Genomic DNA, 16,608 nt, shown 5'->3' on the forward strand with positions numbered 1-16,608 from the left:
CGGTGTTGTTGAAACAAGAAGGATCCCCACCTTCGTTAAGCACTTCCAAGACAACTTTTGTAACTAATTCTCCAACAATATGCTAATATTTTTGTAATTTCAAAACTTTTAAAAATAGTATTTTTTTCTTCCAAAAATATGAAATTAAGGGAAAAAAATAAGAAAAAAAAACTCCAATAATAATATTATTTTTTTAAAAAATCACTAAAATATATTGGACTAGGATTTCTTTATTGGGCCCTTATTTAAATTTAGATGGTATTTTCAAAAATCAGTTAAATAATGTGTATTTTCATAAAGAAAACTTCTTTTATGGGTTTGGGCTAAATAGCATCTGACCGCAGGTCTAACCCGCTTTAGCCCGATTGAACAAATAAAGAAACAATAATACTCATATAAGAACCTTGAAAGTTGGAAAAGAAAATTAAAAAGGTAAGATGGTCATTCTTATGACCTTAAATAATTTGCGTTTTGTTTTCTAAAATAAATTGTGCTTTTTTTAGAAAAAAAAAACGCTTACAATAGAGTTTTGTGATTTATTAAATTTGACATGATAATTAATAAATCATTTGAACGAACTCATGTGCAATTTTGTAATTATGACTAAACATTTTAACGGTTGCTTTTTTTGCATTATGGGCGATTAACAAGTAAATTTGGCGTTGTGACTTTTAAGTTTGAATTATGTGTCGTTTCGAGGTCAACTAATTGTCGTTTATGCTATTTCTGTGTGAGAAAAGGGAAAGGCTACAAAAATTCCATTTTTCCAAGGTGTTGAAATCAATCAGCTCCAATAATCCATTTTTGTTTTCTTTTTTTTTGAAAAAAAAATCAGCTCCATTTTTTAAGGAAAAGAATTCCAAAGAGACAACTCACAACGGCTGTCGGGACCACCCACCACCCATTTTTTTGTCCTTAAACTCTGCAACACTTGTAATCACTACTAACCCACTTTTCCTCCATACACTCTTTTTCCCTGGAAAATTTTCTCCAATTCCTTTCCCACTTGAAAATCACATTAAAATAACAAAACCCTTTCCTTAACTCTTGGTTTCTTTCCCTTTTCCTTATCAAAGATCCTTTTTTTCCCTTTTACTGCTCACTGCATTTGGGTTGTGAGTTGTTTTGGTGTACAATGTTGAAGAAACTTTCTTGCTTTTGTTGGTTCCTTCTTTCTCAACTTTTGCTAGCGGCTCTAGTTTGCTCCAAGGACCATGGTAATCTTTGAAGTTTAGACTTTCTCTCTCTTTACATTATATTGTAGCTTCTTTAACTTTCTTTTTTTCAAAATACTTAAGTTTGTTTCACTGTTCTTACAATTTTTTGAAATGAGTTGTTTATGACATTTATGTTATATGTGTCTTTGTTTCTTTTTGGTGAATTATATGTGTTAATGTTAAATACAAATAAGCATTACTTTGTGCTCTGAACTTCATAGATGTGCTGCACTAAAAGAACTAGTTGAGTAGTTAGAAATAGAATGATAATGATTGAACTAAATACAGACTACCCAACTACTCTAACCTTTTAAATCAAGAAATTTTAGCACTTTTCGTCTAACTTAGTTGTTAAATTAGTATAACTCAGCTCAATGAGCTCTCACTAATTTAGAACCAAAGAAAGATACTTGAAGAAAGAAAAAGAGAAGTTAAGTGTTTGAGTGAAAAATCTCTTATATTTTTCTAAATTGTACAGAGGCTTTTATACAAAAAAACTACCAAACTGACAGCCCCTCTAAAACCTAGAAGTGAAACATCTTCAATTCTAAGTTTGTGTCTAAATTCTTCAAACTGTGGCTTTGGTTTAGGTTTCAGCAATCTGGTCTTGTTGTGTTGGCACTTTTTTCACTTCATTTTCCTTTTGCGCAACTTCTCTTTAACAATGTATAAGTCTGGTCTTAGCATGGAAGATGGGGTTAGCCATAAGCATTATTGTACTGAGATTATTACACCAAACAGTTGTAATGTTAAAAAGAGACACCTTCAATTCATAAAATAAAGATGTAACCAAGTCAACTCTGAGACTACATTTGCCAATCTTCTATACTCGGCTTCATATAGTATGTTGTGTTTTGGATTGTGAACCAACTAGGTTTGAACCGAAGAAGATAGAAAAGCCTGATGTTGATATTCTATTATCTAGGTGTGAAGCCTTATTAGCATCTCAGAATTCTTTTCACAGAATTCCAAAGAACTTGCGAAGGATTTTGCATAAGAAATTTCCTTGTTGACACTCAAGTTTTTTTTGGGTCTAGTGATTATAACATGCTGCAATGCTCGAACAATCGACCTATACATTCGATGGCAGAAATCAAATGTGTAATTACACTCCTATCACTCCCTGTAACAATGATATCATCCACATATACAAGTACTAAAGTAAAATACGGCTGTGTGTCTCAGATATGTATGATAGGCCCAACAAAGACAAATCCGAGAACAGATTGATGTAGCTTCTCAAACCTACAGGCTTTATAAAGTGTACAAACCAAATGCTTTGACTAACTTACTTCAAAATCAGGTGGGTGCTCTATAAACACATCATGCAAAATTCCATCAGGGAATATGATAGACTCTAGACTTTCTCTTAGCAGGTACACCATAAGAATAGAATAAATAGAGGGAAGGAGTTCATTTGGGGGGAATGGCATTATTTGGTAAAGGGTTGTAACCCAAGTGAGAGAGAAAAGGGCTCTCAAATTCCCTGGATTATTTTTTTGCTGTTCTAGTCAATTTGATAGGAAATGCTTATCAGACTACAGTATTCACATATTGCTGTTGAACTTTCCAACCTTAGTATAAAGCTAGTCTTAGAACAACACAAATGTTTGTAACTGGTTTCACCACAGAGTTGAAGTATTCAGTAAAATCAACCTTGTCTGTTGGGCAAATCCCTTGCCACCAATCTAGCTTTCTAATTGTTGCTTGATCTTGAACACCCACACCCACACCCACTCACACTCAATATCTTTTTTCCTCCCTATTGATTTCCAAATCACAAGTCATCAGTCATGGCTGCCTTAAATTGTTTTCTTGCTGTAATGTATGTATCTACCACAGATTCAGGTTCTATGGTAGCCACAAAGATCTAAGGTTTGGAGTGTAATACCAGCCATTTATCATAATATGTGTAATTGTGTTTGATTATAAAAAGAAAATGTGTAAAAGAATTTTGCAATTTTTTTTTTCTTTTTTAAGCTAATACAGTCATATCTATATGTATTTTGAATTAGCCTCATATACATAATAAGTAGGTATACTTCTCTTCATCAGTGACAATGTGATGACAATTCTGAACTTTACCACCTTTCATTTCCTCAAGTCACCACTTAAAGCTCTTATTTAACATGTACAAGGATCCCTTAAAAGGGAAATAAAATCAAATAATAATGACAAAATAAAACTCTTTACTACACCCTAAAAATATGGAATCAATAAATTACAATAGTTAACTTACACCTACACAAGAATAATACTAAAAATAGAATGATTTTCCTACACTCCTGTTTTTCATGCTAGTTTTTAATATCCTATATTCTCCATAGGTGTGGTGATCCTATCTAATTGTTCAAGTATCAATATGGAAGAAGAATGCTAATCATCACTATTAATGCTGTTTTATTTGCTCTTTCTTTCATACAACCTATTGTTATTTACTCTCAAAGAACATAAAACTAGGTGTTCTTTTCAAATGGTCATATATATATTTGCATTTGGGATTGTAATTATATTCTGACATTAAGGTGTTACATGCTGCTTGTTCGACAGGGAACCCTGCAAACGACATTGTCAACCTAATCAACGACAACCGAACATCTCATAAGCTTTCCATACTAAATGATAGTCCAGGACTCGGTTGTATGGCCTTGCAATATGCTGAATTATGCAAGACCAACTGCACAGCCAACAACACCATAGACTGCAAACCATCAGAAGATGACTTCACTGAAATCTTCGCTCCAAACTGCGGTGTTGAGCTACCAACTTTTGGCACCATTACTGGCCGCATAGTTGGTTGTCAATCAAAGTATCTCGAGCCACCATTAGCCTTTTCACACGTTCTAGCCAAAGACAAGAAGGCTGTATCTGTTCTTCAAAATAAATCTCATTGGGAGGTAGGAGTAGGCATGGTTGGAGTCCATAAAGGGCCTTTCTTCTGGTGTGTTCTGTTCAGCAGCGGGCGAACAAACTCCACATTTGTTCTTGAAAATCGCGGTTTGGGGATTAAACAGAAGAAAGGTTGTTACAGTGGAAGTAGCCTCCCATGCAGTTCAGGCCTTAAGTTGGCTCCTTATCCAAGTAATGTTATGATTATGAGCTTGCTTGTTTATCAACTACAACAGTTATACTCCAATGTATTCTTAGCAATGTAAAAAAAAATCGAAACTCACAAGACAATGTCCAAAAATTTTGTCACATGTTTTATTGAAACTTTTATATTTGTTGAGCAACCAAAATTGAGTTTATCTGTAATGTTATTTAAATTCTTGCAAGTCTGGAAAATGGTCAACAAGACAACAATTATATCAACTTTAGAGTTTAACCAAGTATTGCTTCTTTTGTTTAAAGATTCCCTCATAACAAAGAAATGATTACAACTGCAAGTAATAAATTAACTCCAAAAGATACTCTAACAAGAAAGGGTTTTTTTTTTTTTTTTTTTTTTTTTTTTTTTTTTTTCTATTTTTACACTTTAAAACATTTTTTTTTTTGCATTTTTACGGAATTCTACATAGAAACGCATATTGCAACTAGCGCTGTAATTTGAATGGCAACAAAAAATCGTATAAAAACCCCTATTGCAACTAGCGCTGCAACCACTTTAGAAATCCAAACCGTAAATTTGAAAAAAAAAAATTAAAAAAAATAGTATATTCGGTAATAAAAAGAATTCATTTTCAGTGAAGAAATTATTATTTTCTAAATTAAAAGGGAAAAAAAACTATATAATTGTCGCCTGAAGAAAAAAAAAATAGGTAATTACATAAAAACACTAATTTTTATAAACTTTTTATATTTTTATGTTTAAAGTTTTTTTTTATATTTTTATGGTATTTTATAAAAACACAAGAAAATACTAAGAAAAACAAGAAAACAACATCAAAACAACAATAAAACATCAAAATAATATAAAAAAATATATAAATAACAAAAAATCAAGAATATAATAATAAAAGTACAACATAAAAATACATCAAAAGACCATAAAATAAAATCTATAAAACCGTAAAAATATTAAAAATTCCGTATAAACCGTATTTTTGTAATTTTTTTATTTTTTGTGTTTTTTTGAAATTATCCCCCCAAAAAAAGAGACTTGGCCCAAACATAAGTCAGCCAGGCCATGAGGCCTATCTGGGCTACTTTATTATGGGCTCAGGAAGTGAAATTTTCTTACAAAACCTGTTTTTTTTTTTTTTTCCTGAAAAGGAGTAGACAAGTAGTTTTAATTTTAGGGTGATTCTATAATGCACCTCCTTATAAGGGATGTACTGATGTACCCTTAGCTTGTTTCGGTATCCAGAAAAATTTTTTAGTCTAATTTTTTTTCATATTCATGTACGTTATAGCTATTTAAGATATCCTACAAAATTTTGAAAAATTCGGAATAATTTACAATATAGAAAATAATATTCAAACAGTCTATTTTACACGTGTATAAAATAAAATAGTCACGCGTGCAACACACTGTTTGAATATAATTTTTAGTGTGTTAAACTTTTCCAAATTTCTTAAAATTTTGCAGGATGTCTTAAATAACTATAACGTACATGACCATGAAAAAAAAATTTGACTAAAAAATTATTTCGTATGCTAAAAAGTGCATTAATATATCTATTTTAAAGTGGTGTATTGTAAAATTTTCCTTAATTTTATTATCATAAAACTATTACCTTTGTAGAATTTTATCCCTAGCAAAAATGCACCCGAGCTATAGTAATTATTACAAAAGTGTCCATTCTAGTGCTAATATGGTACAATCTGAGTCACATAAAATACAGCATATGTATATATAACTTTACAGCTTACGTTTGTTGAATTTAAGGTTAATTAGTAATTTTTTCTTCTGAATTTTGACATGTACTAAATCGTGTTTTTGAACTTTTTTTGCCGTTAAAAATTCCCATCGAACTATTGAGATTGTTAAATTTAAGGACTTTTATCTAATTTTAGTAAAAAAATTCTAACATGGATGAAAGTTCAAGGGACATGATTTAGTACATATCAAAGTTTGAGGGGCATGATTTGGTAGATATCAAAGTCTGGGGAGCATGATTTAGTACATAAACAATCACTGAAACAGTAAATTGAATGAAATTAAATAAAAGTCCTTAAACTTAACAATCTCTATAGTTCGGGGGAAATTTTTAACGGCCAAAAAAGTTCAGGGGCACAATTTACAACATGTCAAAGTTCAGGGCACGATTTATTATAAGTTGTAATTATACCTATAAACTATGGCATAAGCTTTTTTTTTTTTTTTTTTGAAAAAACTATGGTATAGTTGCTATGCTTCAACATTACAAAATTGTGGAGGGTTGCTATAATTTTGCAAAATTTTACAAAGGCAATAATTGAAGGAGAAAAAATTATTTGTAAAAATAAAAAAACTTGCATACCTAAAATTATCAATTTCAAATTACTCTTAAATAATAAATTTATTCAAAATTAACATATTACATGAACATAGACCATAGGCCAGTGGTAAGATTTGTATAAAATCTCCCAATTTTTTAACTCTAACAAAATAATCGGTTATAAAATAATTGGATATACAGTAGAATCTCTATTTAAGAATACTTTATTCAAGAATAACCTCTAATTTGTTATAAAAAAATCAAGTCCCAATTTGGGCTAGTTATAAATAAGAATAACTTCTAAATTGTAATTAGTTATACATTTTCTAAGTCCCGTATTACCAAAGTATACCTCTATATAAGAATAATTACATCTTAATAAAATATATACATGTATTTTATAAATTTATTTATGTAAAATTAATAATTTTATTTTAAATTATAATACATGTATCAATATTATATTTACTTTAAAATATTTCTATTTATGATATAGTATTAATGATTATTTATTGTTATTATTGTAACATTGATATTTTTTTGGTTTTTTAATTTTTTTTTTCTAGTGTAACTCTATTTAGTTATAATCTCTCAATTAGAATATAATTTACTTGGTTCCAAGTATATTCTTGGATAGAGGTTATACTGTTATATCTACTACGACAGTTTTCAATGTATTTTTTTTTTTGGGAATTACCCCATATACTATTTTTTTAACTTTTTTTTTTTTTTTCAAATTTCGATTTAGGTTTCTAAAGTGGTTGCAGCGCTAGTTGCAATAGATGTTTCTATACAATTTTTTGTTGCAATTTAGGTTGCAGTGCTAGTTTCAATAGGAGTTTCTATGTAGAATTCCGTAAAAATGTAAAAAAAAAACTATTTTAAAATGTAAAAATAAAAAAGCTCTTTTTTTTTGGTAAATTAAAAAAAATAAGGCTTGTGTATTTATTTAATTTATTATGATAAATATCCATTCATAAACACATTAATATTTTGACTTAGTGCAATAGTTATAATTTAATCCCAGTTGGATATTTTGAGGTTGCAAATTGCAATACTAGTAGGCATGAGTTCTTATGATCATATTCATATACTTATTCAAATTAATCGTCAGCAGTGATCAAAACTATTTATTTATAATTAATTACTTTATAAAACATAGAATCAAACTTGACCAAGTAACATAGAATCAAACTTCACCAAACTGGAATTAAGCATCAAGAAACTATAACTTAATAATATTAATCAATCAGATTACTTGGCTTGCAAATTGGTTCAAATAAATAGTGTACTTTCCTGGAAAACAAGAAAAACAATTGAAATTTAAGTTAATTTGATTTCCCTATGTATGTAATTGTTGTCTTGTTCTTCTTGGAAGTTATAACAATTGTCTCTATTTTAAAACAATTGTCTTCTTCAAAAGCTACCAAATTAAAGCGAAGAGTGTCTCATAGTTTAGATAATTGATAGAGCCAATTCAATCATACCCTACGTTATCCAAAAATAGACTTTACTTGTATTGTAAATGCCTAAGATAATAAGAACAAAAAATAATTAGACTCAAATTATATTCAACTAATATCAATGTTTGGCTAATTGGCCTTACACATCAAATAAATATATGTAAAATATAGATATAATATTTGTCCTACATTGTTTATGTGGAGGGTTGATTTTAGGGGTAGGCACCGCACCCTTTAGGTCTCTAAAAAATTTATTATAATATATAAATATTTATTAAAAATTTTCAAAAACATAAAATTAAGTTAGCGCAGCAATATTTTGGTACACTAGACATTTGCTTTAACCTATTTGAATCCTAACATTTGGCAATGATTTTTTCGTAAATAATTTTATTCGGTACAAAATTAAATGAATGTGAGGTTGGAATCCTAACTTGAATAAAAAGTGTTAGGGAGCTCAACACGACACCAAATCAAGTAAAGTTATATTAAATTTTTTAGTATTTTAATTAACATTAGGGGGCTCTTTAATTTTATTTCGCCTTAGGCTCTATTTTTGCATGTACAATCCTACTCATGTGTGAATAATTTGTGCTATTTATATTACACTTAGTAGCTATCAAGTCTTAAGCTCATAATAAAATTTTGGTAATTGAATAAATAGTATGTTTGGTGTGATTTTATCGAAATATATATACACACACTATTGAGTATAAGTTTATTAATTATTACATATTTTTAAGAAATAGAAATTAAATATAAATTTTATTAATTATTACATATATTTTTAAGAAAAATTACAAGTGGTTGGGTTGATGCAATTAATGTCGTTTTTTGTTTTTTTTACTTGTAGTAAGAAATTTTTTACCACTAATATGTTGAGGATTTAATTATCATGATAAAGTGGAGAATTTGACAAATAGTTTAAATATAAAGGCTTATTTAGTCAGTATTAAAATGTATAATTAGAAGATTTTTTTTTTTGAAAACATAATTAGAAGAATTTTAGTAAATAATGATACTGTTAATGAATAATTTTAAACTACTTTCAGTTTGTAACACATACATAGGTATGTTTTAATATAAATTAATTAAAATAATAATACCCAAATTTGTACTATCATGAATTTTATTTGTTTATTATGAAGCTTTAAAAATATTATTTGGGGATTTTATTAAAACATTTCTTAAAAATAAAAATATTTTCTATAATTAATAACAATAATATTTGTCTAGCTAAGGCCGTTGGCGGTTCTTTCTTCTTAAAGTCTTCACTGAATCCCCATACTGAGCCAAGTTCCTTCTTTAGTGGGCAACCTCAAATTCAACACAGATGCAACTATTAATTCGGTCGAAAACTACAATGGCCTTGGCATGGTAGTTCAAGATGAGTTGGGTAAGGCGCGTCTACAAGTTGGAAGATGGTTGTTTGGATCCAGAGGTGGCGAAGGCTTTAGCTCTTTGCAATGCTTTGATTCAATACCTTTCTTTCGGGTATGAATGTATGATAACATTTATTTTGTGGGATTGTCCGAGTATTATTGTAAAAGTCAAGAGCAACATGTCTTTTATTTGTCGTTGAGACTTGTTTTAAATGACATTTTTAGTCTTTGTAATAAGTTCTAAGATGTTAATTTTATTCATTGTTCTAAATCTTGTAATATAGTTGCTCATATTTTAGCCAAACTTGCTAGTAGTGAGATTTTGTGCTTGGTAACCCAAGTTATATTCAGAACCATGTGATTACAGATGCTATTTTCTAATGAATCATCGCCACCACTTTTTTAAAATACTTAATGCTTTTGGTGTTGGTGGTTGTGATATTTTTTTTTGGGATTTTTACCTCCTGAACTTTGAGATGTACCAATCATACCCCTAAATTTTTAAGGTCGTTAATAATCCCTCTTGAACTATTGAGATTGTTGAATTTAAAGATTTTTGTCCAATTTTAGTAAGAAAAATCTAACATGGATGAAAATTCAGGGGTATGATTTGATACATGTAAAACTTCGAGGAGGATGATTTAGTAGATATGATTTAGTACATAAACAATTATCAAATTGGTAAAATTGAATCAAATTAGACAAATATTTTTAAATCCAACAATCTTAATAGTTTAGTTACCAAAAAAATTTAAAGAGTATAATTTGATACATATTAAAATTTAAGGAACAAAAACCCTAATTAACCTAAAATTATACTATTTGTCTAACCCAATTTATATGAAATATATATTTAAAAAAAACAATCAGGGGGTGTGCCCTCCCACAAATAATGGGGTAAATATTTTTATAATAGACACATTTATTTTTATGTTTAATTTTCAAATAAACAAGAGAACATTTAATAGATCTCTTATCCCAAAAATTAAAAAATGTCTCATAGCAAATACCTTCTTTATGAATTATAAAAACAACCTAATTCCCGAGGTAAAATACAAACATTTAAAGCCCTATCAATGTCTTTCCTACTAATCCCCAAGTCATTAATTTTATGTCAATAAATTATTAGAAACAATACAATATTAAGGGTCAGCCCCGTTACTATAAAGAAAACTATATTATTTCTTGTTGTATATATATATATAGATACATATATATATAAATATTTCCTTTTTGACTGCTTATTATTCTAAAGATTATCCACTGTGAAATGTATTAACTACTATTATTATTAACTTGTTGAAATTGAATTATAATGGTGGACCAAATTGAATTTGGTGACTATCCTTAGTAACTATCACTATCTGAAATTTCTTCGTAATTACCATGTAACTTGGATGACACTTACATATACAATTATATATATAAATATATATTTACATTTGTGTATATCTTACACGTATCTAATATGTGTTTGTAGTTGAACTTTTCACTCATAAGTTCGTGTGATTTAGTTTGTTGTTGCCTTAAAAAAAGACTTTGATATATATTAATAATTAAAAGAGAAGATAGATATTACCAATATGAACATGGGAAATTAATGGCACTTAACCTAATGATAATAATAGTAATAATAAATGATTACTTTATTTAATTTTCCAAGCTAGAGGATTTAGATAGGTGTTAATGTTACCTAGCTATAGTCACTTTCAATTGATCCTTTTCCAATGAAACAAAATCTAATTGCTTTGCATTAATGGAACAGTGAGAAAAAAGGAAGCAGTTAAATCCATATACATATAGACAAAACTAATTAATTATGAACCCCACAAGGTATAAATACATATTTATATACAATAAAATCTAGATATATATTTATGTGTATGTGTTTATATACTCTCATGGCATCGATCATCAACTTTTTCCTAACCTAAAACGACCTAACAATTAAGTTTAGTCTATGAGTAGTTTCTCATTCATCTCTATGTATATTGTAGTTAGAGCACTTAATAACCTAATTCACCTAACTATATAAGTTAAACTCCATATATATATTTAGATATATTTGGTTCATTATTTTTTCTTGTGGATAATGAGAAACCTTTTTTTTTTTCTTTTTAATTTCCTTTTTTATGCCTTATGTGTGAGCATTTGGAATTAGTTCTTGAAATACATGAATATATATAATGGATATCCTTTTTTATTTAACAAGGGATATCTCTAGATTTTAGTTCTAGTAGAGGAAGGTTGGTAAACTTTTTAATTTTAATTAGGTTGGAATTTAGATTATTATTTTTTATTATGCTTTTTTTTTTTTTTTCATCTTTTGTTGCATGGGCTAACACTTGTCATGTTATCCATTGACACACAATTTTGACTCAAACTATAAGTTTGTAAACATATTAATTTCCCATTTTCAAATTATAGGTTGACTAAACTAAAATATAAATAAGATGAACAATATCTTTAGATTTGGACAATTAATTATAAGGATCACGAACTTCACTAAATTATAATAAATATTCTAATCATATAGAATAGATTGTTCATAAAAGGGATTAGTATAGTCTACTATTTTTTTTAAGTGTTATATTATTATTATTTTTTTTAATTAAATATCAAGTCTCATATAAATTAGTTAATTAATTTTTAGAGAATATCACTAACGATTTACAAAGTGTCATCTTTATGTAGTGTTAAGCACTACTAATGACTAATAATAATACTCTATAAAATAATATATATATATATATGTATATATTAGTGTCATTAATTGATTAGGATTAATTTGTTTATTGAAAACATGCCTTAAACCAATACTCTTGGAATCAGTGGCCAATTCAAGATTTAAGTTGAGGGAGAACAAACTTTTTTTTTGTAAGTTAGACAAGGTGTATTTTACTTTTCTATATGATATAATATGTTAAAAATTGATACAAATTTATATTTTCTAGTATTAAATAAAATTTAAAGTAAAAAAATAACAATAAATGGTTGATTTTAATGGTTAAGGCACTCTACAAATGTTATTGGTAAGGGTTTAAATTCTACTATATATCTTTTTTTTTTTTTTTTAAAAAAAAAAAATAAATTTTAAAAATAAAAAATAAAAAATAAAAATGCCTAAAGCATGGTTTAAACTTTTGATCTCTACATAAGTTACTTTAACCATTAAACTAAAGCTAATACTCTATTATTAAATACAATTTTTAATTATAAATATATATTGTACTTAACTAAAATATATATTTTTTTTTCGACTTTTTAAGGGGCTATTGCTCCCTTGCCTCTATGTGAGTCCGCCCCTATTTGAAATCAAGTCTTTAATTAGTCTAAGTACTTTATTAATGAAGAAACTAAACCTATAAATTGGGTGCCGCAAGTAATAACCATTATTATTCATACCCATATTCTCACAAAGTATCGATTATTTTTTGATTTTGAAATTGTACATTGAAGTAAAATTTGAGTAATGATCACTTGTATTTGAGTCGTTACGAAATAAATGTGTTCGGATGATATGTTTAATAATTATGTTGTGTTTGTATTTGAATTTTTAACGCGTTTAATAATTGTGTCGACATATTTAATAATTGTGTCCTCACAATAGTGCAAATTAATTATCGTAGATTTTATATATAAAAAAGGTAATTGTCATAATAATAGTTTTATAATCATTTATCGTGTCATGTCGTGTTTATATCGTATGTTGTGTTTATATCGTGTGCCTTGCTAAGTAACATGTTTGTATTTAAATTTTTGACACATTTAATAAATATGTTGGTATTTGTATTTAGTGTTTACTGTAATTATGTCATATTCGTATCAATAATAGAACAGACATGATATAGCAAATTACCACCCTACTTGTAAGTTGTATTGATCAATGGTTAGTGATGTAGTGCGACAATTATATCAAAATAAGAGACTATAAAATTCAATATAACATTTATAGGAAACACACAACATATCATGATAAATTTTCAACATCAAGTCTTCTATGTAGTATATATGTATAAATAATAAATGGTTAGTGATGAACAATGGGTATTCATCAATAAATATAGCTACATTATTTATCGCGTATAGAAAACTCCAACTTTTATGAGCATTTAATTTTCTTCTCTCTTTTTCTTTTTGAACAAAAATTATGAGTGATTCTTATATCCCTCGATAATCACTAAATAAAATATAGGACTAAAACATAGGTTGACATAAATCTAAAGATTAGAGATGTTTACATTGCAAAGATAGATAACTAATAAGGCAAAAAAAAAAAAAAAAGAAGAAGAAAGAATCGAAGAAACCAATTAGAGAAAACATATATGCTAAAGTGACCTCTTACCAAAACCGGTCCAACTCTGAGAATCTTTGAAAGCTCTTAATAACTATCAAAGCTAAGTTAGCTCACTCTCACTCACTCACACTCAATAGTATTTTGGGCACTCAATTTTTGTTTTACTTTTTTCATTTATTAATAGTAGTAACTTTTCTTTCTTTTTCATAGTTTTTCTTTTCCATTGACAATGTAAGCAAGCAAAGTCATGATTCTAAAAGAATTAAATTCCCTCGTATAAATAATACATATAGGGCTCGTTTGGAACGCCGTATTAGGTCGTATAGTATTGTATTGTATTATATTGAATTGTATTTTATACAATATTTTTATGTAAAACTATATGTGGTATTAACTTTTATGAACACCTAAATATATAATATTTTAGTATAACTTAAAGTTTAACATAGTATTATATAAAAATATAATGTATAATCCAATTCAATATAATACAATACAATACAATACGACCTAATGCGGCATTCCAAACGAGCCCATATATATATATATAATACTTATCTGTTAACATTTCTCCCCCAAAATATTTTCTTTCATTACATACATTAATAAACTATAGTGGGAATAGATTATAAAGTCTATTTACAATGTCAACTTTAATCTATCTAAGCAAAGATCAACTGGTGACATTTACCAAAATTTAAAATTAACAAGATAAATATTTAATAGTTATTATTATTATTATACATAATAAAAAGAAGAAAAGAAATAGTGGGGTCAAATATATTGGCTTCTTCTTCTTTTTCTTTTTCATTAAAAAGGTTGGTCACTAACTCGGTGATCTATCATAAATGAAGAGCACACCATTTATTACTGTGTGTCTTCACACACCAGATCACGAAAAAATGCCAAATCTCATTCTCATTTTCTCATGGTCTTCTTGGGTCTTCGGTCTTCATCAAGTTCAAGCAGTAAAACAAAAATATAGTAATAAAAATTGTATATACGTAACAATTAACCAAACCAAATCAAAGAATTTCTTTTAATAACTTTTCTTTTTACTATTTAGTCCTAAAAAAGCATCTTATTTACGGATCATACCCCTGAGGCCCACCGGAACAGTTCGCTAATCTCTTCCCCAACACGGCAAGCTTCGAGGTCCCAGTCTCCGACGCCTGTGATCTCGCTCCGCCGACTGCTTCCGCTGAAAAATCTACCAGAACTCCGAAACGATTGAGCACGTGAAGATAGCGACATTGATAGTCTATCTACATACTCCTTAAGCCAGCTTCTCCCTGAGGCATTTTCCGCCACAAGACTCGGCTCCGGCGCCGGCAAGTGAGATGCAGGTGGCGGTCTGAATTGATCTTCCTTGAAATCGGATGTTGTTCTATGGTGAGCATTGCCGAGGAAGATCTCCGAATCGTCGTCCACAAGATATTCGAACGATCCGATGGAATATGACCGTCGTGCTGATGCGCCCGAATCCGAAGTAGCTTGGCGGCGACTGACGTTGCCAATTTCTATTCGGAAACTGTCACCGCTGAGATTCTCTCCCTCCGGCGGCAGAAGCCTCTTCAGAATTTCAGCTTCCGATGCGAAGATTGGCGATCGACACAGAGGACATGATTGGTTCGACTGAAGCCATGTGTCGACGCAGAGAGAGTGGAAGGCATGGCAACACAGCGGGAGAAGCCGGAGTTGGTCGTCTGCTTCAAACTTAGACAAACAAACTGCACAATCGGCGGCCGAAGTATTCCGTCGAGTGAGAGAAGAAAATGAGAACAGAGGCAGCGACTCAATAAGCGCAGTGGTAGGATTCTCCGGCGAGACACGGCGGCTGGAGCGAAGAGAGTCTAAGTTTGTAACTGGAGCAGCAGAGGAGGACGTCGAAGAAGAAGGTTGGAGATGGCGGAGGCACCGACGGTTGAGGTGACGGAGTAGATAGCATAGGGAGACCGAGGCAACCAAAGTGACGACTAGAATTAGAATAATGATGAGAATGCTCGGACTGAGAGAAGGAGAGTGATGGTGAGGAATCGGGGAAGGAGGAGGAGGCACGGCTGTGGAGGGGAAGAAGGTCGTCAATGGCGGTGATGGTGGAGAAAATTGAAAAGCCATATTTATGGTTCAGAGAATAAAAAGAAAAAAAAAAGAGAGTTAGTGTGAGAGAGAGAGAGAGATATTTATATATATATTAGAATAGAATAGCCGATAGCGGAGGAGAAGAGAAATAGGAGATGAAAGTCACGTGAATGTCACGTGATATGTTGGTTTGGGTTTGGTTTGTTGTTTGGGAGAAAAGAAAGAGAGGGAAAATAAATGAGAGTTATTGCAAGGAAGGAAGGGGGGTGTGGTGGTGGGTGGTGCAGCAGGTCAGGTCAGCTCAGCTCAGGCTCTGAGATGCTGCTGTGGTTTGTGACCATATATATATATAAATATAATCGACTTGTTTTTATTTTAAGAGTTAGAGAAATGAACCCTTTCCATTCCACCATCACCATGACTCGTGACCATATATATGACCTGGCCTCGGCCCCGGTCCTGGCCCATGTTTATTTAGTTTTTTTTTTTTTTGACATATTGTTTATTTTAGTTTTTTCTTTAGCTTGGGATTTGGAATTTTCTACGTGTCACCTTTTTAAAATGTCCAAATCAAAGTAAAATTATATAAATAGATATAAGAAGTGATCGTCTCTAATGGCTGCCAATGGAAGGAAATGGACATGAAGGAATTTTTTTTTTTTTTTTTTTTTTTATAATTGGGTTTTAAAATTTAACATTTAGGGGTATTGAAGAAGAGCATTAAACATTGGGAATGGGGATGGAGATTGTTGTAGGAGATACGAATTAATCAATTTAATATCAGTGTTAATATATTGGGGTTATAAT

At 29.7% G+C, this 16,608-nt stretch overlaps 2 protein-coding genes across 2 annotated transcripts; one reads left to right on the forward strand and one right to left on the reverse strand.

The window, feature by feature from the left end:
- The first annotated feature begins 820 nt into the window (after window positions 1-820).
- LOC115710707 (uncharacterized) lies at window positions 821-4,525 on the forward strand. Its single transcript, XM_030639061.2, has 2 exons — window positions 821-1,217; window positions 3,768-4,525. The coding sequence occupies exons 1-2, from the start codon at window positions 1,136-1,138 to the stop codon at window positions 4,370-4,372; spliced, it is 687 nt and encodes a 228-aa protein (XP_030494921.1). The 5' UTR covers window positions 821-1,135; the 3' UTR covers window positions 4,373-4,525.
- A 9,872-nt stretch (window positions 4,526-14,397) lies between these two features.
- LOC115710699 (E3 ubiquitin-protein ligase ATL4) lies at window positions 14,398-16,259 on the reverse strand. The gene has a single exon (XM_030639051.2). The coding sequence runs from the start codon at window positions 15,835-15,837 to the stop codon at window positions 14,812-14,814; it is 1,026 nt and encodes a 341-aa protein (XP_030494911.1). The 5' UTR covers window positions 15,838-16,259; the 3' UTR covers window positions 14,398-14,811.
- Between the last annotated feature and the right edge of the window lie 349 nt (window positions 16,260-16,608).

Source organism: Cannabis sativa, chromosome X (genome assembly GCF_029168945.1).
Source record: "Cannabis sativa cultivar Pink pepper isolate KNU-18-1 chromosome X, ASM2916894v1, whole genome shotgun sequence".
Classification (NCBI taxonomy): domain Eukaryota; kingdom Viridiplantae; phylum Streptophyta; class Magnoliopsida; order Rosales; family Cannabaceae; genus Cannabis; species Cannabis sativa.

Bases quoted from the DNA above. Each gene is read 5' to 3' on its own strand.
- LOC115710707 (XM_030639061.2), top strand. From the start codon at position 1,136: ATGTTGAAGAAACTTTCTTGCTTTTGTTGGTTCCTTCTTTCTCAACTT. The intron at 1,218-3,767 runs GTAATCTTTGAA...CTTGTTCGACAG, and splicing joins AGTTTGCTCCAAGGACCATG to GGAACCCTGCAAACGACATT.
- LOC115710699 (XM_030639051.2), bottom strand. From the start codon at position 15,837: ATGGCTTTTCAATTTTCTCCACCATCACCGCCATTGACGACCTTCTTC.